Source organism: Pollicipes pollicipes, unplaced genomic scaffold (genome assembly GCF_011947565.3).
Source record: "Pollicipes pollicipes isolate AB1234 unplaced genomic scaffold, Ppol_2.1 Scaffold_7261;HRSCAF=8764_pilon_pilon_pilon, whole genome shotgun sequence".
NCBI lineage: Eukaryota > Metazoa > Arthropoda > Thecostraca > Pollicipedomorpha > Pollicipedidae > Pollicipes > Pollicipes pollicipes.
Window position 1 is genome coordinate 24,015,875 of NW_023597054.1, and position 23,320 is coordinate 24,039,194.

At 52.9% G+C, this 23,320-nt stretch overlaps 1 protein-coding gene across 1 annotated transcript; it reads left to right on the plus strand.

Annotated features, from left to right (window-relative positions):
• The first annotated feature begins 3,115 nt into the window (after positions 1–3,115).
• LOC119112979 (uridine phosphorylase 1-like) lies at positions 3,116–13,597 on the plus strand. The gene is given in 9 exon segments (XM_037237282.1): positions 3,116–3,203; positions 6,398–6,521; positions 6,823–6,984; positions 8,126–8,311; positions 9,987–10,097; positions 10,099–10,129; positions 10,343–10,395; positions 10,397–10,537; positions 13,414–13,597. Coding segments are annotated over 9 exon segments (1,020 nt in total). The 5' UTR covers positions 3,116–3,171; the 3' UTR covers positions 13,594–13,597.
• Positions 13,598–23,320: the final 9,723 nt, after the last annotated feature.

The window sequence follows — 23,320 nt, forward strand, 5'->3', positions numbered from 1 at the left end:
TTACTGACTTTAATCTACACCGAAACCGGTAATGGCGCTCTGCACGTCACACAGTAGACCTGCTGCCGTGACTAAACCACAGGCCCTCTCGGATGCATATGCATACTGAGACATGCTGTCCCCTTCCGAAGGGCGGAGCCGACAACGAGGCGTTTGCACCGGATTGCGAGCTGCCGACGCCCAGGGATGAACGGCGCGTCTGGGTGGAGTCGGAACCCGAGGCGTGCCCGTCAGCGGCAGCGGCGCGGCCGTCGCGCGGACACCGGCGCGGCCTGTCCGGTCCGGCCGCCATCCACCTGGGCGGTGACCGAGCGACCTCGGCGCTGCCTGCGGCCGGTGACCGGGTGACCCCCGGCGTGCCAGCGGCCGGCGACCGGGTGACCCCCGGCCTGCCCGCGACCGGTGACCGCGTGACCCCCGGCGTGCCCGTGGGTGATGACCGGGTGAGCCCCGGCGTGCTCGTGGGTGGTGACCGGGTGACCCTGGTCCTGCCCGCGGGCGACGACCGGGTGACCTCTAACACGGCCGCGGGCGTCGCCATCAGCCCCGGACGACCTTCGGCCGAGGGGGCAAGCGAGCGGGCGACGGAGGCGGCCTGCAGCGGTGGTGCGGTCGATGCTGCCACCGGTGGGCCGCCAACGGAACCCACCCGCGTCAAGGAGCACACAGGAGCTGTTCAGCGTGCTATGTTAACAGGTGCTAGCAGCACGGGGGAAACGGTGGCTAACTTTGCCGCCATTCCGACAGAAGCTCAGGGGCAGCACAGCGGTACCCAGAAGGTCGAGGTCTGGGATGATATTGAGCTGTGATGCCACAAACACTGCCGCTGGCAATGGCAATAGCAACCGGCCACGGTCATTATCCATGTGCATCGTGGAGATTGAAAACAAGTAAGGCAGAGGGATGTTCCGTCATGCGATTACGGTGTTCACCACTGGTTGTATATAGGATGCCCGTCGCGCGGAACGATAATTGCAATGTTGATCTTGATGTTGATGTTGATATAGGCTAGAAATGTTTGTTAATGGAAATTATATGAGTATGGCGCTGTTTTTTTTACTCCAGCTACGCAGGGCAGCACCGTACCGCTGTGCTGGTTTCGATGTTTTTTGAGCGGGGCAGATTGACTGGACCAGCGAATACCATATCAGCGCCAGGCGTTCGGTTAAGCTGATGCCAATACTTGGACACCGGACTTCACTGACACAGTGTGCATTGCGAGTGTCAGCCAGTCGCCGACCGTGGTCAGCTCTCAGCACCGTTCGCCCGAGGCAGATCATGGGCGACAGGCCAGCGGGCGATGGTGGCCGGATCGGACTTCCAGAGGCCGAAGTAGACACTTGTTTGTTTTGAGAGTGGAACCATGGGTGGTTTTGCATGATGCCTCTTGCTGGAGAGGCAATTTGGTGGGCGGGAGGATTAAAACTCCCTGAGCTTTGATTCAGACACCTTTCCAAATAAAAAGGCTACTGGTACTCAGATCAGCTCAGTGACCTTGTTTGACCTTAACGTGAAGATGACCGAAATCCTTTGAGACTGTTTTGATGGTTGAATTAAAAATCGGCACCAAAAGCTACTCTAGGTGACATGTGCTTCAAAGCGAAGGTTGATCTACATCATTTCATGACAGTGCCTTCCCCGGCCTCCATGCAGTAAAGGTAAAATGTCTGTTGACGTTCCTGGTACCAAGAAGTTCCAAATAAGCGTTCACAACTGCCCATAAAGCCAGTTTCCCAGTAATAAACAAATCAGGTTTGGACGTCCCTCAAAACTTCATGCCTGACCGAAGGTCAAGGGAATTAGTCGTAATCTAAGTTTCATTGTCTAATTGTCGAAGGAAACATCTCAAAGTTGTATGGGCTCATCCAACACCCCATTGTCGCACCAGGTTAAGCAATTTACAAGGAAATGTTCTTGTCGCGCACGTCACTGTCTTCGGCGACGAAAGAGAAAATGTGGCAGTTGCCCACGGCTGAGTTTTGACCTCGTGCCGCTACTCTCTCTTTGACAGCCATGGCCATAGCTGTGGGCCAGCCCCCTTACGAGGTATATTTATCTTTGATGCAAATGGTCCACAAGTTAGTTGCCTGCAGATATGCAAAGTTTTGCGCTGCTTCGCTGCACGATAATGAGGTTATTTTAGAAAATGTTTACAGGTGGTCGGATTAACCCTCACCCCCACTCACACCCGATCTGATCTGATCTGATCCTCCACTCTGATCTGATCACCGGCTATCTGATCATATCACTGCACTGACCGCGTAATTGCCGCAATATGCGTTGTGAACGAAATAGAGCCAGGGAGGCCCGCGATTGCTCAGCGTGTTTCCGTTGGCCGGGCCCCCTGGGTGGGCTACGGACCCGCACGGCCCTCGGATGGCGTGGCGTGATGAAGGCCGGCGGTGCGGGACGCGTTGCGCGACATCAGTCGTTTTCACGATGGATTAATGTACTGCAAAGTTACCAAAAGTTTTAAAAATGTTTCTAGGAATTTCTAGCATATACTCAGCACCCTGACTAGCAATGCATGGTTTGCATGCAGTTCCATTAACATGCAACAAGTAAACCATATGTATCCAACTAAGAATTTATTTGTTATATCAAATGACATTAGCAATAGGCATTTCTTCAGCCTATACCCTTAGTTCATCAAAGTTCTAAGACAATAAAAGGCCTGACAATCAGCACTGTGCATGCCATGATGACAGGAGGCGACACAAAATAGCCTAAGCGCCGAGGGCGCCGTAAAGCCTCAGTCCCTCACAACTGCACCAACCTAGCTCCTCGCTTGGCCGCTTGGATTGTTGAACGCACTTGAAGCGGTTGGCCTGGCGACTGTTGAATTCTAATTAGGCACTGTGCCACTAAAAACAGGTATCCGTTAGGATAGAAGGACCCGGGGAAAGCCAATTTCCGCCCCGTGGAACCGGTTTCCAGCCCGTTGGGCGGGTTCGCGTAGAATCAGCCAGACCCGTCCGGGCGTGGCGGCGTTATCGCGCCGTAGCATCCGTCCGTCGATAGAGTGCAGGCTAGACGCGTCTGCGCGCGCCGCGTCGACGCCCGCCGGAGCCGCCGCCGAGGTCGCGGGGTCAGACGAAGGTGAGGTGAGCCCCCGTCGACGAAGGCAGAGCCCCCGACGACGGAGAGCGACAGCGGTCGTGACAGCCCGCCATGGAGTGCGACGCCGTGCCACGGGACGACAGGTGAGTGCGTCAATCGCTTTGTCAATGTGTGTGCATGTTCAGAGTCGGCCGTTTGTTTGTGTCCTTTTAATGCACAAAGTGCCTTGTGATGGTGAAGCTACTTGCTACATAGTAAGTCATATTTATGTAACCTACGCACACGACCCGCACCAAGCATGCGGTGACCTTACCGACTCGCACCAGGCACGCGGTGGCCTCAGCGACCCGCACCAGGCACACGGTGACCTTACCGGCCTGCACCATGCACGCGGTGACCTTACCGACCTGCACCAGGCATACGGTGACCTTACCGAGTCGCACCAAGCACACAGTGGCCTTACCGACCCGCACCAGGCGCGCGGTGACCATACCGAACACACACGCTGAACAAGCCTATGTGCGCACCCTGTGTACCAACAGCGCATTGCCGCAGATAAATAGCAAGGGCGGTAACGTTTGTTGCTCTGAAATGCATGCAGCTACACAGTGCTCCATTGTACGTCACAAATATCATGCAACTTGACTAGGCTTTGTCTCTGAAAACAACTTGTTGGGCGTCGTTGCCAATCGGAATCAAACTGTTACTGAATCCAATGATTTTTTCGACTCACGGTATGCCGGCATCAGCTATCTTATATATTGTATCTTACTGATGTAGTATCTTGTCATTTAACACGGTCAAGGAATATCGATTCCTTGCATTCGATCACACTCACAATTAGTATGGCGTCATACATACTGACACAGGCTGTTCTTCGCTCTTGGCTCAAAGAAAACTTTCAACAGCACCTGCGCGTCAACACGTCATTCGCCTCTCTGAAAGGGCACCGCGAATAACCCCCCGTCTTTAGCTGCATGCAAGCTTTTGCCATAATGCCACTCGATACCGATGAACGACGCGAGCCTAAAAGCACGTAGGTTGATTTGCAAGTTACGTTTGATTGGCCCCATGTGGACTTGACACAGCATGCAGAAATTTGACATTTAAGCGTGCACAATGGCCCCGGAGGTGAGAGTCCGTTAGTCCGGCAGGCCCGGCCGGAGGCCCCGGTAGGCCCGGTCGGGGCCTCCCAAGGCCACCTGAAATTCCGTATTCTTTGGATGATGCCGTAAACGAATAAACGATATAAATAAGATACTTGCTTTGCATTCTGTGCAACTTTTTTACGTTTTTCGTAAAACCTTGAATGCAGGTCACCATAGGCCACTGATCTGTGAAAGGCCTGAGGTGATGCAAAAACGAACTAATGCTGCTGTCTACCTGCATAATTTGCAACGATGTCATCTTGAATTACGAAAAATCGAGCGATATTACTGGAGGTCACCTCATTTTACACTTGTCTCATATTCTGGAAAATAAGTGATATATATATATATGGGTTTCAGACCTATATACTATATTATATATATATATATATATAGTATATAGACCTATATACTATATATATATATATATATATATATATATATATATATGATATATATATGTACAACATATATATGTTTGCGTTGTGCGTCAGTCCATGCAAAGTTTTTTCCCTCTTCTCCCTCTCTCTCTCTCTCTCTCTCTCTCTCTCTCTCTCTCTCTCTCTCTCTCTCTCTCTCTCTCTCTCTCTCTCACTTTCTCTCGCTTTTATATTGTTAAAAAACATTGTATACCGACCAGTTAAACCAAAAACTGCTTACGTTTGGGCATGTACTGCAAGGCGCCAAACATCAGTAATCTAGTGATGAGGGACACTCTTGCATCTCAACTTCTAGTGTTCCAACCGCTGATACCTGTGTTGTATTTTGTGTGTGTGCCTCTATCTTGCCTCGTTCGAACAGTGTGTTTTCGAAGATGTTTAATGAAGGTTAAATTTAATTTAATGTTTTGATTCCGAAAACGATTTCTCTATGGCAGAGAGTCTGTCGCCGGCTGATCAAGGTATCCCATGGCGACATTCTGGACACTACCATTAAACCATCTGCATTTGATTGCAAGCAAGTTAATCACCTTAACTACACTTCGTTATCTGTCTTTTGGAAACATACTACTGAGTTTGCAATCTTGATACCGATATTGCCTTTCTTTGCCACATTGCAACGCTATTCGAGAACTTTTCCCGGACCGTCCTGCAACAGACAGGACAATGTCCCTCTCTTTCAGGGAGCACTCAGCGAATTTTGCGTTTATGTGTGTTGGGCAATGCTGCTTGTACATAAAGTATTTCTTGGTGTCATGCAGACTATGATTTTGTATACAAGATTTGTACATGTATACGTAAAATGTGTGCCGTGACGTAAGTCTGCCTTGCTCCGTTGTAACATTTTTCTGAGTCATTTTCTTCTCAGGGCTGTTTAGTACTCTACGATTTTTCCTATTTACTAAGATTTTAACCTAATCCCTACCTATTTAGAGTTTCATCCTATCTGGTTTATTCGTTGCTCAACTATCTTTTGATAGGCTGCTGTTCCGAGCTTTATTCGCCCAAAATTAGGAGAGTTCTTGGTGGTGGGACAGGTAACGCCAGATGTTTTTTTTTGTTGGCACTTATCGTATCAAAGTATTGTATTTTTCTTGGAATTGAATGGTGATTGAAGAAAGTGACCCTATTTGACATCCATTTTTCAAGCCTTTCCTCGTGTACAAAACTTCGCCCTTCTCAAAGGCACTCTTTTGCATGCCACTTAGCCATTACCAGCATGAATGAATTCAGCGTAAGCAATCATCGTTCAAGTATTCCAATATAGATGTCTTGTTGCAGTCGGAGAGCTGTTCACGCCCCATAGAGCCCACTCGCCACGCAAGCATCACCAATATACCAACGCTGATATATTTACCGATACCGATAATACCGATTCAGCGCTTGCTGTCAGCACCGCGCAATCGAAATAGGGCGCACGCTGTCCAGAGGCGTCAGCTGTGCGGCGAGTGCAGCCGAGCGGCTGCGGCAGCGGCGCCGCTGTCGTTCAGCCAACTGTGTGGCGAGTGCGGCCGAGCGGCTGCAGCAGCGGCGCCCGCCGCCGTTCAGCCAGCTGTGTGGCAAGTGTGACCGAGCAGGTGCAGCAGCGGCGCCGCTGTCGTTCAAGCCAACTGTGTGGCAAGTGTGACCGAGCAGCTGCAGCAGCGGCGCTGCCGCCGTTCAGCCAGTTGTGTGGCGAGTGCGGCAGAGCGGCTCCAGCAGCGGCGCCGCCGCCGTTCAGCCAGCTGACTGCTCGGCCGCCGGCGGCAGGGATGAAAGCGGCACAGTTCGCCTTCGGAACCCGCACCTGGCCGAGATGGAGTCGGACATTTTATACCACCTGGCGCTGGGTTCGGGCTCGCACGACCTGCAGGCCATGTTCGGCGACGTCAAGGTGGGCTCGGTGGCCGGCCAGCCCCGGCTGCCAGTGCTGCACACGTCCCGCTGCATGCGTAACATAACTATAGTGCGCACATGTAGGACATGGAGCAGGCATCCAAACGTCAGACATGTCTGCTCCTGTTGGCAGATGTTTGCTTTCTGAGTCTGTTTCTGTTCCAAGTGCAGTTTACCTGACATGTAGGTATGCGTTGTCTACGGCACCTTCGCTTTTTATGCGATGCGACTCTATCCGACATCATTCGCTTTCATTGTGCCTCGGCCTCCACGCCTGATTGCCGGCGGCTCGTTTTCAGTTCGTCTGCATGGGAGGTACTCCGCGGAGGATGGAACAGTTCGCTCACTTCATCATGAAGGAGATCGGCCACGTTCTGCCTACGGGGACCCAGCTGCTGGACATCTCGCATAACTCTCACCGATACTCCATGTTTAAAGTTGGACCCGTGATCTCAGTCAGTGTGAGTAGATCAGCCAGCCATTTCTGATACGAATGTATCACTAATCGTGGCAAGGCTAACACATTGTCATCAGTGGTACTTGCAATCCTTTTCAATGCACATCCGATTTTTGTCATTACAACATGCATTAAGGTGGTCCGTGTCATACGCTACGGATTCATTAACGGTGTTCGGTCGACAATTGTGACCTGTTATTCGTGTATGTGCATGAGCCAACGATCGCGGGCTGCGTGTACTGCGGATACTCCACGCAAATGCATTTGCTTGTCCCATTACTGATTTAGAAAGAGATGACAATTTATGCGCCTCCAGTAGCTCTGATCATGCTCTGATTATGACGTGTGATGTACGCACGGTAACAATGGTGCGCAATCTTCCTACGGCAAAACAGAATCTCTACAGGCCGATATCCAGCTGCATTGCGTGTTGTTTAATGCCACTCTTCAACCGGCTTAGACAGACGAAAATGCCAGTTGGTTTGTTTTGATGGTTTCCTGTTCAGGGTGTTCATGTTGATGCCATAATGTCCTCAGTTTCCACGCTCTATGTCGACGGAACAAGTGTTACAACCAAACATCAGCTTCTTGCGGCTTGTGCACATTGATAACGTCCAAGCGCGCGCCGGCTGTTGTCCGCCTGTGATACGTACCTGCAGACCGTAGAACTGCGTCGTGTGACGTCACGACATGGCATGTCAAGCCCATGCATACGTCACAGAGGCACAAATGTTCGCTACCAACCTAGCGCTCGATCAATGCAAGTGACCACTGTGCGTGGCTGGCAAGCCCTGGGTCACTGCCCGCCAGGAAATATTTGTCTTGTTGAATAACATACTGACGGCTGCAGGGCAAACCCTACACTGCTTTAGGGCAGTACCTATATATCGGAAGTGGTGTCAACACGATGCCGATAAACCAGGCCCTCTTGAAAGTGTTGCCTGTGTAACTTAGACTCTCTGGCCTACCAGACAAATTACTTTTGCTTGAGGGAAGCTTGCTGGATCGTAAATAAGCAGCGGGGGCGATTCGCGTATCCGTGATGATATCAGCAACCCATGAATTAGCCATCTCCTGGGGGCCTAAACATAATGACCTGTTGTTCGCACGCACACTGGTCAGCTACGTCTCGACTACTATTTCAGCACGGCATGGGCATGCCTTCTGTCGGGATCCTCCTACACGAGATGATCAAGCTAATGTACCACGCCAAGGTGAAGGACCCCATCTTCTTCCGGCTGGGCACGTGCGGCGGCATCGGCATCGAGGGCGGCAACCTCGTCATCACCGAGAGCGCCGTGGACGGCACGCTGCAGCCTTTCCTGGAGCAGGTATGCACCGACGAACGTCAGCTGGCGCGTGGCCTTGGCGGAGAATTGACCCGTGACGTGTGACAGAGGGCGGCGTGACCACCGTCAGCCGGGGCAGCCTGGCCCGAGTCACGTCACGTCACGACACTGCGGTCAGCGGTCACTCCACCGCCACACTGGGAGTCACGACACTGCGGTCAGCGGTCACTCCACCGCCTCCCTGGAGTCACGACACTGCGGTCAGCGGTCACTCCACCGCCACACTGGAGCGACGACCGACGAGCGACCTTGTTATGTTGCCGTGTCCTGTTTGTCGCTTCGCAGTGCAAGTTTTCGCCGATGCCATCTGCTTTCTGACTGACGTGCGCCTCTCCCTTCGCTTTGTTGTTGTTTTATTGGTGTTTTCGGGCGCGTCGACTGCAATGGTCATGTTGCACCGAACTTCTCCCTTCGCTGAGAGACGTCAAGCTTCGGGCATCCAGCAATGTACTCACAGCTGGCACTGCGCTGCCGTCCAATGTAAGGCAACTCCGAGATAAACTGCTCATCTTGCCCGTGGCACCAACCAGGCTATAATTTTAACGAGGTTTGACTTATGACGGTCTCCTTTGGGCCCACAATACCCGTTATGCAGGGGTGTAAATAGGAAATTTCCCGTTTTTTTTTAGCTATTATCTGTGAGCGGACAATAACGTTTCTTAAAATTTGGTTTTGAGCCATAACGATAGCAGATTAATGGTCTCATCCCTGTATGTATAACGGGTCCTCTGTTCATTGTACCTGACACTATGGTACACTGAGAGCAGATTTTCCCACGCTGGCGAGTAAGCCCGTCAACTCTAGGTTCTGGAAGGAATAACAAGCAAGCGTGTTTCACTCTCTATCCACGGACTGCAGGTACCCATCCACCACTGGTCAGGAACACTTCTCTCTAATGTAATCCCATCTGCGTTTAATTTAAAAAAATGTTGAATTTCAAATAAACCAACAATTACGTTGATGATTGATGGGTGATGGGTGACGTGTGATCAGCTTCACACGATAGGGAAATATATCGTCATATCACATGACGTAAACTGGTTATTTCAGGCATCATATACCGCGTGCGAAAATGCAGCTACGTTTGTGTGGCTGCAGGCATCACATGTAGGTTGCGGTATTTGAAATAGGCTTTCCCACCATCCCCCTGACAATAGGACTCGTGCGCGCGCGAGAGCGGGCGATGAACCGAAAACGCAAACAATCTGGTGCTTGATTGCTTTTTGCAGCAACCAGGTATATTCTGAAACATCGCTACCCATCATGCTCCCTATAGGCTCGGGTGATGAATTTGGGAACAGGGGAAGCTGCGCCTCCCCCTCCCTCAACTTCCGGCAACATGTAGCATTAGCTCTTTTGCGGTGACTAAAGGCAAACACAATAGAAGTGACGTTTGATCCCAATCTTGGCAAAAATTCCGCCATCATTGATTAAGGTTGCATTTTCTCTTCTCGACTGCACTTTGATAATTGCACACACACACACACACCACACACACACCACACACACACACTATAGATATATATATATATATATATATATATATATATAATATATATATATATATATATATATATATATATATATACGGTTGTGGTGCACTGTCCAGCAGCTCAGAACTATGGTGCTGCGTCAAGTGAGCCGCTTTTCTCTGCAGCCGATCCTGGGGAAGTTGCAGCGTCGCCCGGCGCTGCTGGACAAGGGGCTGGCGGCGGAGCTGAAGGCGCTTGTCAACCCCGGATGACCCAGTGGCAGGACGTTCGTCGGAAAAAACGATGTGCACCACGGATTTCTACGAAGGTACAAGCTAAACGAATGCATTTAACCGGATGTGGCGTTAAGCTTTGAACACATTTTAGGGTTGGGACTCACGAAAGAGAAAAAGAATAGAAATGAGCAATAAATGATAGACGTGGAGGTAAACAAATGGTGCAAAGTGCAAACTGGCTTGATGTTCCGCAGCTAGTTGTTGTGAACCACTGCGTTTAATCCATACCCACTTTGCATTCTAAGGTCAAGGCCGTCTGGATGGTGCCTTTTGTGACTACACCGAAGAGGACAAGTTCGCCCTTCCTGCGGCGAATCCATGAGGAAGGCGTCATCAACATGGAGATGGAGTCGCTAATGTTCGCGGCGCTGTGTCACCACGCTGGGATCCGCGGCGCCGTGGTCTGCGTCACACTCCTGAACAGGATGAAGGGTGACCAGGTAGGCTGACGTGCAGGAAACTCCTGCTTCCTACTTACGCCCGCTCAATGTCGCAAGCGAGCAAAGTCTGCTTGATCCAGTAAGCTTGATGAAATCGGCGGTTTGCCAAAGCAGTAGCGGTTGGCACCTCACTTATACTTAGGCAATCGGCACATTCCATACCGATTTGAAAAACATGCATTGCTAACAACGCAATTCCGATCAATTAGATACACCCAAGTTGTACCGAAACCCTTGCGCGGCTGACAACGGGTTCGAGATACTCAGCACATTTCGAAATAAGTGCACTAGGACGGACAGACAAGACGACAATAGGTCCACGCTGCTGTTTACGGAGCCCGTATCTTATCATTATGCAATGTCTTTTGGCGTTGTCAACGGATTCCCCAGGGACCCCTGGATTAGAAACATTTGCTTTCATGCAGAACAGGGCGCAGCCAGGATTTCACCTGATTTTGGAAGGGGCCAAATCTGGTCACAGGGGCCTGAATTTTGGTGTTCAGAGCGTGGGCGTAACGGCGGTGGGGGAGGAGTCCACAAGGGCCACGGTGTCCTCCAATTTTAACCCATTAGTTTGTAATTCTCGCACATTTTCCCGTCAAAAAAGTCATTCTAAGGTCAGGTTGGCCCCTCCAATTTCCAGTTGAGCCTCCAGCTATGACTGGTCTCCCATCCCGATCCCAGAGATGTGGCTACACCTATGGCTCAGATGTCTGGTTGTTTTATGCTTTAAAACCTTCCGGGCGTTTTAAACTGCTAAAAAGCGCAGGGCCTTCGACTCAGTAGTCCCCCGCGACCTCAAGTGTGAGAGGGGGAGGGCAGCATAGTTACACCAAAGATGCTGCCTGCACCTAGGTCACCGACTTGATTTAAAAAATCAGTAGTTCAAATACGTCGAGACATTCGGTACACATGCTAGTAGCTGCCCCCCCCCCCCCCCCCAATTCACTACATTGAGGCCCCAGTTGGAAATGTGTTACATAATCCATTGCAAGAAATGCAAAATTTTTTACTCAATGTCTCGTCATCGGTCTTGCAAAGAAATTGTAATCGACTCAAATCGAAATCAACATCGACTTCCTCTTTGCTTAAGACGGGCGAAAGGGTGACGTCTAGCCCAATAACCTTGATTTTTATTAGTTTGACCACCTCATCGTGTTGACGGCTGCAAGGATAAACTTGTATCTGACTTATTTCGTCTGCAAAGGAGACGAGTGTTTGAAGTCAAAGCTCTAGGTATGCACGTGTTGGGGCTGTGTCAATGGCATGACATTTTGAGTTACTTAATGGTTGATGGGTGGCAGCATTACTATCAAACACTAAACAAGGACTACTGGCCTGCAACATATCTTTTTCCCCCACAAATTGACTGAAAATTGACAGAAAAAGAGAACATGATGATCATGCCAAGTTAATGCATTGTACTCACTTTGCGTCAATTTTGCCGAAAATTCAAGTGTTTTTTGGCAGATGATTTTGCGCTGCGCGTTATACGTCGTCCCCGTGAAGCGTGCCGTGTCCGTCCGGCCGGGCGGGGGCGCCACTTTATATACTCTCGGGAGGGGGATGAGGCCCCCCCAATGTTGATTTGAGCCTCTCTCAAGCCTCCTCTGAGCCCCGCCAATACTTTATATACCTTTCGGGAGGGGGATGAGGCCCCCAACGTTGACTTGAGCCTCTCTCAAGCCTCCTCTGAGCCCGCCAATACTTCTGAGCAAAGATAAGATACTGGGCCAAGGTGAATGCAGAGCAATTATCTAAGCCATTGATATACAGGAAGCAGATAGCTTAAAACAACACGTTCGTATGTGTTAATTTGTACCCAAAAGTATCATGTGGCTACCTAATATTTTTTGTCGTGCTTACTACTTCACCTGCTTAGCCAGCCGGCAAATGTCAAGAGATCAAAATGATGGACGCTGGACTTGGATTAAACAACACTTGATTGCAGTATGTGTCGGCCTATTAAAAGTACATGGGTGGCTCGGATAAAAATTAACGCATGTTTTCCCCGACAGTGGTAAGTGTATATGCCGCATAATCGTGACTGTGGTAGGTTGATGGAAACACAATGAATAACAGCAAGTGACTCATCAGTGATCACTTACTAAGATTTACTTAGATATTTTTCACACCCTATTCTAAGTTTTTTTCTCGAAAAGGCTGCTAACATGAATTTGAAATGGAAAGTTCTGTTTCCGCAGGAAACAGTTTCAAACCCCCAAAATATTGAAGAAGTACTTTAAATTCTACCTTCGAGGACGCAAATTCGAGTGGCTTAAATCTGGGGAGGAATCGGGTTTTAAGGGTAGGTTAAGTCCACCTTTTCGGTTGAGCCTCCCAACCGATTTGAGAAAGTTACACCCTTGCGGCCGAGCGCGCAGTTCCCGTCCGGTTAAGCGAACAGGTCCCGTCCGGCCGAGCGTGTGGCTTCCGTCCGGTTGAGCGTGCGGTTCACGTCCGATTAAGCGTGCAGTACCATTTGCGACGGAGCGTGCAGCTCCTGCCCAATTAAACGTGCAGTTCTCATCTGGCCAAGTGTGCAGTTCCCATCCGGGCAAGCGTGCATTTCCCGTCCGATTGGGCGTGCAGTTCCCATCCGGTTGACAATGCAGTGCCATTTGCGGTCGAGCGGGCAGTTCCCGTCCGGTTGAGCGTGCAGTTCCCATCCGGTTGACAATGCAGTGCCATTTGCGGTCGAGCGGCGGGCAGTTCCCGTCCGGTTGAGCGTGCAGTTCCCATCGGTTGACAGTGCAGTTCCCATCCGGTTGAGCGGGCAGTTCCCATCCGGTTGACAGTGCAGTACCACTTGCAGCCGAGCGGGCAGTTGCCGTCCCGTTGAGCGTGCGCTTCCCGTCCGCCGCAGGTCAAGACAGACAAAGCAGCTGCTGATGGAGTGGCAGGAGTACCCGCAGCGGCTGGTGGCGCGTTACATCCGGAGCCATCTGGGTACAGACCAGGCGGAGCCGCTCGCCAAGGCGCCTGCCGGCATCCGCTGCCTGAAACAGCTCCACCTGACCCGTCAGGCCTCCGAGCATTTCACCAGCTCCGAGTAGACAGGCTGCAAGGGCGGTCTCTGCCCGTGCCACCCGGTAGCCTCTGCAGCGACGGCCGTTGGCGCCAGGGCCGTCCCGCTTGTAGCACGGCTGTTGAGGCCGGTAGTTCCAGGTGCTTCGGCGACCGCTGGCATCAGCTGTGCTGTCACGGGTACGTGTGCTGCCCTGCTGTCACGCAAATCTGTGCACATGCGTAGCGCTGAGAAAGACCGCCGATACTGTCGACTAGTGCTTGAGGAAGGTCTCGGCTTTATAGTGAGCTTTGGTTTTATGATCTTTGCAATACCTGACCGTGCGAAAACCTTCAAAAGACTAGCGACATATAGGAAGCCCAGCTCCAAACGTAAGGCAACCAAATCCTCAGTGACGAAACATCAACCTACAAGATCTTCCCAGGATACTGTACTTTGTATCGATCTTCACCGTCAGTTCGTCAATGCTAGCAGATATAACTTCATGTGATAGGTTTAGAGCAACGAAGTTAACACTAATTCCTGAGAAAACAGGCATACTGAAGTCTTTCTAAGAATCAAAACTTAACGAAGCTATTTTTACTGGGTGGTTGAGATATGATGGCAGCATCATATATAGAAACATCGCTCGAATGTCGCCTTCATACGTTATGCGAGTATCCACACCTTGCGGGTAGAAGTTAGAGGTGTGTATATACTAACTTACCATAAGACGATGTCAGTCCGAAGAATCATTACATCCGTTAACAATGCAAATGATGCTGTTCGAAACTCACAACATTCCATATGGGGAACACCAAGCTGTTGCGCCAGATAGGGCGAAATGAATGTTCATTAGAATTGGCTTTGAATTTAGTGGCATACAGTACTGAAAAGAATAGATGGACTAGCGCCACTGAGGCGCTGTTTCTGTTGCGGTTTGGTACTTAACGCAGAAAGAATGTTTTTAAATGATACCAACATACAAAGGCCAAGTACCTTTGCTTATAGCAAGCGCACATTTTCCTTTCGTTTATTGAAACATACGTTTCTTGGATTATGCATAATTGTTCGTGTGTACTGAGGTATAGTTCGCAGCTGCTCGTCCAGGAATACTGGTTTTTGCTAGCCTGTCCGCGTGTTCTTTTGGTCCAATGCTATGACGGCAATAGCCGTTATTTTTAAGTATTAGGAGACTATGAGAGCTCGCTCATTGCTGTGCAGCTGAACCACTGACGTCATGGTCGCTTGGACGAGTCCATTTCGACATGTCGGGACATTTTTGAGGCGATGTCATCGGCCCGCCCCGCCGGTCTCGGCCGACGGAGACATTGACGGTATTTTCCTTAAATGGGATTAAGGCTCTCAGCGCACCATGCCTCGAGCAATGGCAAGCTCGTTCAACTGTGATTTCTAATCAAGTACCCTTGAGTGTCATGCGCCTTCGTAATTTTGCGATCTATCAACATTTCTGGTAAATAAGTCATGCCGAGGTTGAGAATATCTGGTCGGTGGACACTCCACGAAAATGAATTTTTAATGTGCGCAATGAAGGCCCGGAAGAGTGTTCCAAGCCCAGGTGCGCCAACGCTCGTCGTTTAATGTGTTCCACGTCCACGCCGATGGGGTTTGTATCACACCCACCTCGAACGGTGCGGCTTATTTCGCGATATTCAAGCACGAGCCCACGCTTTTGGTAGAAATTTCACATGCATGGATGCACGCATGCCAGTGGACGAGCTCTCAGAGGTCCCTAATGCTGGAAAAAGTGATGATGCTCCGGCGACTGCAGGCCGATGGAGGCAGAGCAGGGCATGTGCACGGTTCTTCGAGATATGGCAGGTGATGGTTATAGGGCCTGGGATCAAGTGGGATTCGTTTCAATTCATCTGGGGGCAAGTGGTGATTTGTGTAATATTCTCGGTATGAGCTTCTCGGGATGAGGGATGATATGTTCGTAGCCAGATTGTGCGAATAAGGGGACTTTGCCCCCCCCCCCCCCCGGCCATCGGAGGCGGCATGGCCCGTCTTCTCACCACACGGCTTTTGAATATTATGCGGCCATTGTGCTCGCCTGGCGTTAGTTTTTACACAAGGCTCCGCCTGTTAACTCTGCTACCGCCCACAGGTGTTATGGAGTCTGATAAGGAGTGGAGGATGACTGGCTTTAAGCCATGTACGGGTCACACACCAAATTTGTTCCTTACCATTGGTGGGATTCGACCAGGGTCGTCTAATATAGTCCAGTGCACTTCAAGCTGAGCTAACCGGAAAGGACATGTCCCCTGCTTGTCTTCCCGGCTAGTTCAGTTCGTAGAGCACTGGCCTCTCCATCAGAAGACTCTGAGTCGAATCCCAGCTATTCCAAGGCGAGAGTTTGGACTGTGACTCGTGCATGACTGGCAGCCAAACGTCATTGTCAGGACTTCATAACACCTAACGGAGGCCGGAGAGCGGACTGGTCGAAACGCTACGCAAATCCTAGCACCCCAGGCGAGGACAACAGCTCGGACAATTACTCTACGCGGTGTTGATGCCTCGTCTCGGTCCTTCCGTAAAACGACTGCGTTTGGGGGTGGTGAAAGCAAACGATGCAGCTGATTAGCACGCCTTCCGTCCGCTAGCAATTAGCAACTCAGTCCGACAAGTGTTGGTATGCACTATTTGAGCAGAAGCTGTTAGTGGTGCTGGTTACTTATGCGTGGACATCAGTGCGGTATAGTTCTATGTCATGTTGGGTTTCCAGACGAGCAAACCGATGTTGGCGAACAGTGATGAGGGGAGACGCGCCGAAGTCCGCCGTTCTGCTGGTGACGAGGGCGGGGCAAACTGATCCCGTCTGTATGTCTGCGTCCACCGTGTGCAATCACTTAAAGGGTGGTGAGACAATGACTGCCTTTTTAGTTCAGGCATATGAATCACATGTGTGACGGTTAGTCTCCGTACTTTTGTCGCCGTGATTTATTTGCACAACCGCTTGTATATGTCAATTACACTGTCGCAACGTAGTATATCTGCATTGGTACACCCAATATACGACTAGTCGTGATGCTGTTTGGTCAACGGTGTTTTTACTCCTTACTGGTGAATCTAAATGAGGCGTGGATTTACCCAAACCAGCCCACATGGCGCATCTCCTCCAGTATTGTCGATGCCTGCCAAGTCTTTAGCACATGGTGATGACGATTGTACAGCCGTAAGCTGTGGCCCATCCTGCATTTCACCAATAAGTAACTGGGGCATGGTAAAACTCAAAAATCGGCGCTGTGCATGTATTTTCGACAAGGTCAAAAATGTTTACGTCAACGCACTATTGTGCTAACCAAATATTCTTCCCTTGTGGTTCTGAAGGCGCGAAGGCGCTCTGAAGTGGGCGGCTATGCTGCTGAAGTCGGCCAATGCTCAACCGCTAAGGTTGAGGCCATTGTGAAGGCGATCCGAGGTCAAGACTGGGTAGGGTAAAATCTTGAAGTTAATTAGAATCCTACAGCGCATTACAATTTTGAAGTTTATCAACATATGTACGCCATTAGAATCGCTCACACTCCGTCTGACAGCACAGATCGCAGACCAGTACTGCCGAGGGGCTCGGAGGAAAGGAAGGCGTAATATCGCCACGATACTCGGAGCAAATCGAGTCGGCCAATGCCGCATGGGACCGCATGCGCATGGGACTAGCCGCATGGGACCGGTTCACTTGCACCGCACTACAGCCCGGGGTTCCCGTCCGGGCCAAAACGTTACGGCAACCTTCCTACCCACACCGATTGAGGATGCGAGGTGTTAGGGGTCTCCCACTGGCGGCTTCTGAGCTGCTAGAAGTCAGACGTCATAGTTCTCCATCGACTGTATCAGATGTGACTGTTAGATGAAATGAAGTGCTGCAGCTGATGGCCGGTCGGTGGATGACTGTCGTCACAACAGATTTTGGGCTTTGGTTAGCCAAGATGGCAAATAAACACGACACTGTCGTGGTGCGTTGAGTTTTTGGTTATGCCGAAAATGTATGCCTGTTTTTGTCACTGACCTGATAAAGGTTATGTTTCAATATATTCGAGAGAAAAAATATTTGAGCACCAACACCGGCATGCCACGTCTCCAAAAGGTGCGTAAGACAACAAAGTATGACAAATAGCATAAATTTGCAACGTATGGCGAACGATAAATTAGCAAAAGCCGCATAATAGATCAGTAAAGGCGCGATGGAAGCGCAATGGAAGCATTTCACATACACACCAGACACGACATTTTTTCAGCCGGTTGCTAGAATCGGATAAGACGCGCAGAAGCACATTCTTTCGGACGTTCCGTCATCCGATGCGAACACAGAAAATGAGAAAAAAACAAGCACCGTTTTAGAGAGCAGCCTAGTTTTACTGTGTACATTAAACAAAATGTACGTCCTACTTGGATTGGCTGTGACACAAACGAATCATAAGCAACTCAACTCATCTTACTTCCCGAAAACTTGTTTCAAATCACGAAGTGCAATTGATTTAGGTCAGACTGACCAAGCACGAAAGATGATTTGCGCTTCTATGAGCTGTCTATCGCTCTTTGCTCCTCTCTCCGGCGGGTTTACTGCGCTCCGCAGGCTCTGCCGTGTTTTATCAAAGTGCAATGCGCTACGTCATTAGTCTTCTCTTTTTCGTGACTGTGGCGTCGGGCGGCTGAGGTACTCTAGGTACTCTGACGCCCCCAGGAGTCCATCCGTGACTGTGGCGTCGGCGACTGATGGACTCTGGGTACTCTGACGCCCCCAGGAGCCCATCCGTGACTGTGGCGTCGGGGCTGAGGTACTCTAGGGTACTCTGACGCCCCCAGGAGTCCATCAGTGACTGTGGCGTCGGGCGGCTAAGGTGCTCTAGGGTACTCTGACGCCCCCAGGAGCCCATCCGTGACTGTGGCGTTGAGCGACTGATGGACTCTGGGGTACTCTGACGCCCCCAGGAGTCCATCAGTGACTGTGGCGTCGGGCGGCTGAGGTACTCTGGGGTACTCTGACGCCCCCAGGAGTCCATCCGTGACTGTGGCGTCGGGCGGCTAAGGTGCTCTAGGGTACTCTGACGCCCCCAGGAGTCCATCCGTGACTGTGGCGTTGAGCGACTGATGGACTCTGGGGTACTCTGACGCCCCCAGGAGTCCATCCGTGACTGTGGCGTTGAGCGACTGATGGACTCTGGGGTACTCTGACGCCCCCAGGAGCCCATCCGTGACTGTGGCGTTGAGCGACTGATGGACTCTGGGGTACTCTGACGCCCCCAGGAGCCCATCCGTGACTGTGGCGTTGAGCGACTGATGGACTCTGGGGTACTCTGACGCCCCCAGGAGCCCATCCGTGACTGTGGCGTTGAGCGACTGATGGACTCTGGGGTACTCTGACGCCCCCAGGAGTCCATCAGTGACTGTGGCGTCGGGCGGCTGAGGTACTCTGGGGTACTCTGACGCCCCCAGGAGTCCATCAGTGACTGTGGCGTCGGGCGGCTAAGGTGCTCTAGGGTACTCTGACGCCCCCAGGAGCCCATCCGTGACTGTGGCGTTGAGCGACTGAGGTACTCTGGGGTACTCTGACGCCCCCAGGGTCCATCAGTGACTGTGGCGTCGGGCGGCTGAGGTACTCTGGGGTACTCTGACGCCCCCAGGAGTCCATCCGTGACTGTGGCGTCGAGCGACTGATGGACTCTGGGGTACTCTGACGCCCCCAGGAGTCCATCAGTGACTGTGGCGTCGGGCGGCTGATGGACCCCGGGCCTGAGGAACTGGCCACGGGCCAGCCCTCGTCCCGGTCGTCATCGCCGGCAGCGCACGTCTCCCGGTCAGAGGGACCGGTCATGGACCTGCTGGTGCACCATCAGATGGTGTCGCGCGTTCAGCTCCTGGGGCTCAGGCTCCTGCTTCTTTCATTGGGTGTGGTTTCATCTTGCGGCGTTTTTCGTGCTTCCTTGTTTTTCGTGAAGACTATAAGATATATCTGAGTCACAGATGGCTGTGTATTATTGCATTTACACTGCAGAAAAGTGCAACCTACCACCAGGCCCCACCGCCACAACAGGTATTGGCAGTACAAACCGGGTCTGCCCATCACAACGTGGGCCGACATTACAAACCAGACCTGACCGCAACAACGCGGACTGGGTTGCGGTACAAACTGGGCCCGACCGTCACAGCGTGGGGAACTGTACAAACCAGGTCGCGACAGCAGTGTGTACTTGCCTCCTTCCGTCTGTGTGCTCTATGAACAAAGGTGCTAACGTGACGGGTCCTGGTTGTGTGCCGATACCCCCCACCCAAATATGGCCGTCGGTGGAAATGGAGCACAGCGGCGCGCGCTACAATCCGCCGTACAAAGTCTCACCGGTGATGCGTCCGTTGGGATATCGACATCGCTTTGCTGCACGCTTTGGAAGAGCGTCGGAGCGGATGGGCTATGTACAGATGCAAAAGACACGAGTCCTATGACACATTTCGGAGGGACGCGGCTCGAATAAGACGGCATGTGTGCACCACAGGGTAAGCTAGTTGACGAAGGCAACGAAACGCAACAATGGAAGACACGTGCAATGCACATTAACAAACAAATACGCTTTCAGATCCGCGTCTTGACGGCCTCCCGTCGGTGGCTGCTTGGCAGGTAGGCTGGCTAGCCCCGGCCGTCAGACCGACGCTGACAGTCAGCTGGGGCCCAACCCCGAGCCCACCCCGACCGTGGACGGCGCCGGACGTGTTTCCCAAGCGCAGAAAGCAGACAACTCAGACGGCCGCGGCCAAATCTGGACCGTAATACAAGATTGAGTGGCCCGGTGAACAGAATGCAGACAACAGCAGAATGACGCGTCAAAAACAAGGTCGCTATCTTCGGGGAGAGCAGGTCTCACCCAAACTGCGGTTAATCGGTTCCATGCTGCTGGAACAAAACAAATGCCCATATGTTACGGGGTATATAAAAATAAGGGTGCGGAGATGCTCGGTAACGCTAGCAAACTTTCCAAGAGATTGTCTGAGCACAATACAGCTGCTACTATGTCCAGCAAAGAACATGTGGTAGCATGCCACCAATTGGCGCCTAGACTATCCTCATAAGCCATGAACATACAAACAAATTGGTGGGTTTTCTTGACAACATAGGAGTTTCTAAGTCGTAGACTTCAATGTCTCATTTAAAGCTCCGCCTATGTCCAACCAAAATGTCCGGGGTAAAAACGCTCTGAAAATGACAACGTATCGTTAAACCACATGTCAGTAACAAGGCAGTGGCAAACAAGCTCACTTGCAAATGCATACGCGTTCACGAGGCGCCAGCACGATGATACAAAACTGATGAATTTATGGCACCGTTTAGCTGCACAGCAGCGCTACAGCTTCGTCTGCAGCCGCGGCAGATCCAGAGACAGTGCTCCAGTCTCGGCCGACCAGCAGACCGTGCTTCAGTCTCGGCCGACCAGCAGACCGTGCTTCAGCCCCGGTCGACCAGCAGACCGACCGTCATCCTCGGCCGACCAGCAGACCGTGCTTCAGCCTAGGCCGACCAGCAGACCGTGCTTCGGCCTCGGCCGACCAACGGACCGTGCGCCGACCGCAGCCCAGGTGGTCCGCTTCAGCAGCCGACACCACTGGACCGGCCGACGGAGTGGCGGCCGTTCCGGGAGCGCCTCTTGGAGGGACTGCAGCGTGTTCAGAGGGCCTCTTGGACAGACCGCAGCGCGCTCAGAGGGCCTCTTGGACAGACCGCAGCGCGCTCAGAGGGCCTCTTGGACACACTGCAGCGCGTTCAGAGGGCCTCTTGGACAGACTGCGGCGCGCCCAGAGGGCCTCTTTGGCAGACTGCAGCGCGTTCAGAGGGACTCTTGGACAGACTACGGCGCGCTCAGAGGGCCTCTTGGACAGACTGCGGCGAAGTCATAGGGCCTCTTGGTTAGGCTGCGGCAAAGCCATAGGGCCCCTTGGACCGACCGGGGCACACCCAGAGGGTCTTGGAGAGGATGTCGTCCACTCCCAGGACCCTGGGCAGCTGGCCTCGCGCCCGGCGACCGACTCGTCCCTGTCGCAGGCGAGGCTGCGATCCCTGCGGGAGCAGAACGCACAGGTCATCGGCACGGCCGCGACCCCTGCGGGAGCAGAACCCACCGGTCACCGACACGGGACCGCGATTTCTGTGGGAGCAGAACCCACCGGTCACCGACACAGCCGCGAACCCTGCGGGAGCAGAGCCCACCGGTCACCGACACAGCCGCGACCCCTGCGGGAGCAGAGCCCACCGGTCACCGACACGGCCGCGACCCCTGCGGGAGCAGAACCCACCGGTCACCGACACGGGGCCGCGATCCCTGCGAGAGCAGAACCCACCGGCCACCGACACAGCCGCGAACCCTGCGGGAGCAGAGCCCGCCGGTCACCGACACGGGGCTGCGATCCCTGCGAGAGCAGAACCCACCGGCCACCGACACAGCCGCGAACCCTGCGGGCAGAGCCCGCCGGTCACCGACACGGGGCTGCGATCCCTGCGAGAGCAGAACCCACCGGTCACCGACACAGCCGCGACCCCCTGCGGGAGCAGAACCCACCGGTCACCGACACGGGCTGCGATCCCTGCGAGAGCAGAACCCACCGGCCACCGACACAGCCGCGAACCCTGTGGGAGCAGAACCCACCGGTCACCGACACAGCCGCGAACCCTGCGGGAGCAGAGCCCACCGGTCACCGACACGGCCGCGAACCCTGTGGGAGCAGAACCCACCGGCCACCGACACGGCCGCGAACCCTGTGGGAGCAGAACCCACCGGCCACCGACACGGCCGCGAACCCTGTGGGAGCAGAACCCACCGGTCACCGACACGGGACCGCGATTTCTGTGGGAGCAGAACCCACCGGTCACCGACACGACCGCAATCCCTGTGGGAGCAGAACCCACCGGTCACCGACACAGCCGCGAACCCTGCGGGAGAACCCACCGCCACTGACACGGCCGCGAACACTGTGGGAGCAGAACCCACCGGTCACCGACACGGGACCGCGATTTCTGTGGGAGCAGAACCCACCGGCCACTGACACGGCCGCGAACACTGTGGGAGCAGAACCCACCGGTCACCGACACGGGACCGCGATTTCTGTGGGAGCAGAACCCACCGGCCACCGACACGGCCACGAACCCTGTGGGAGCAGAACCCACCGGTCACCGACACGGGACCGCGATTTCTGTGGGAGCAGAACCCACCGGCCACCGACACGGCCGCGAACCCTGAGGGAGCAGAACCCACCGGTCACCGACACGGGACCGCGATCCCTGTGGGAGCAAACCCACCGGTCACCGACACGCCGCGATCCCTGTGGGAGCAGAACCCACCGGTCACCGACACAGCCGCGAACCCTGCGGGAGCAGAGCCCACCGGTCACCGACACGGCCGCGACCCCTGCGGGAGCAGAGCCCACCGGTCACCGACACGGGGCTGCGATCCCTGCGGGAGCAGAACCCACCGGTCACCGACACGGCCGCGAACCCTGCGGGAGCAGAGCCCACCGGTCACCGACACGGCCGCGACCCCTGCGGGAGCAGAGCCCATCAGTCACTGCCGCCGCTCGGAGACGGCGGCATGCGCAGCGCAATACTCACACGCGGCAAATGACATAACAATATTTGTAATGTAATGCATATAGAGCCTCTTCTTTTTTAATGAAATGTATGCAATGCTGCAACTTTTCTTTCTTGATACAGAGAACCTATGTTGCGATGTTGCAACTTTTCTTTCTCTCGCTATAGATTTCTCTTTTTCCCAGGTGCT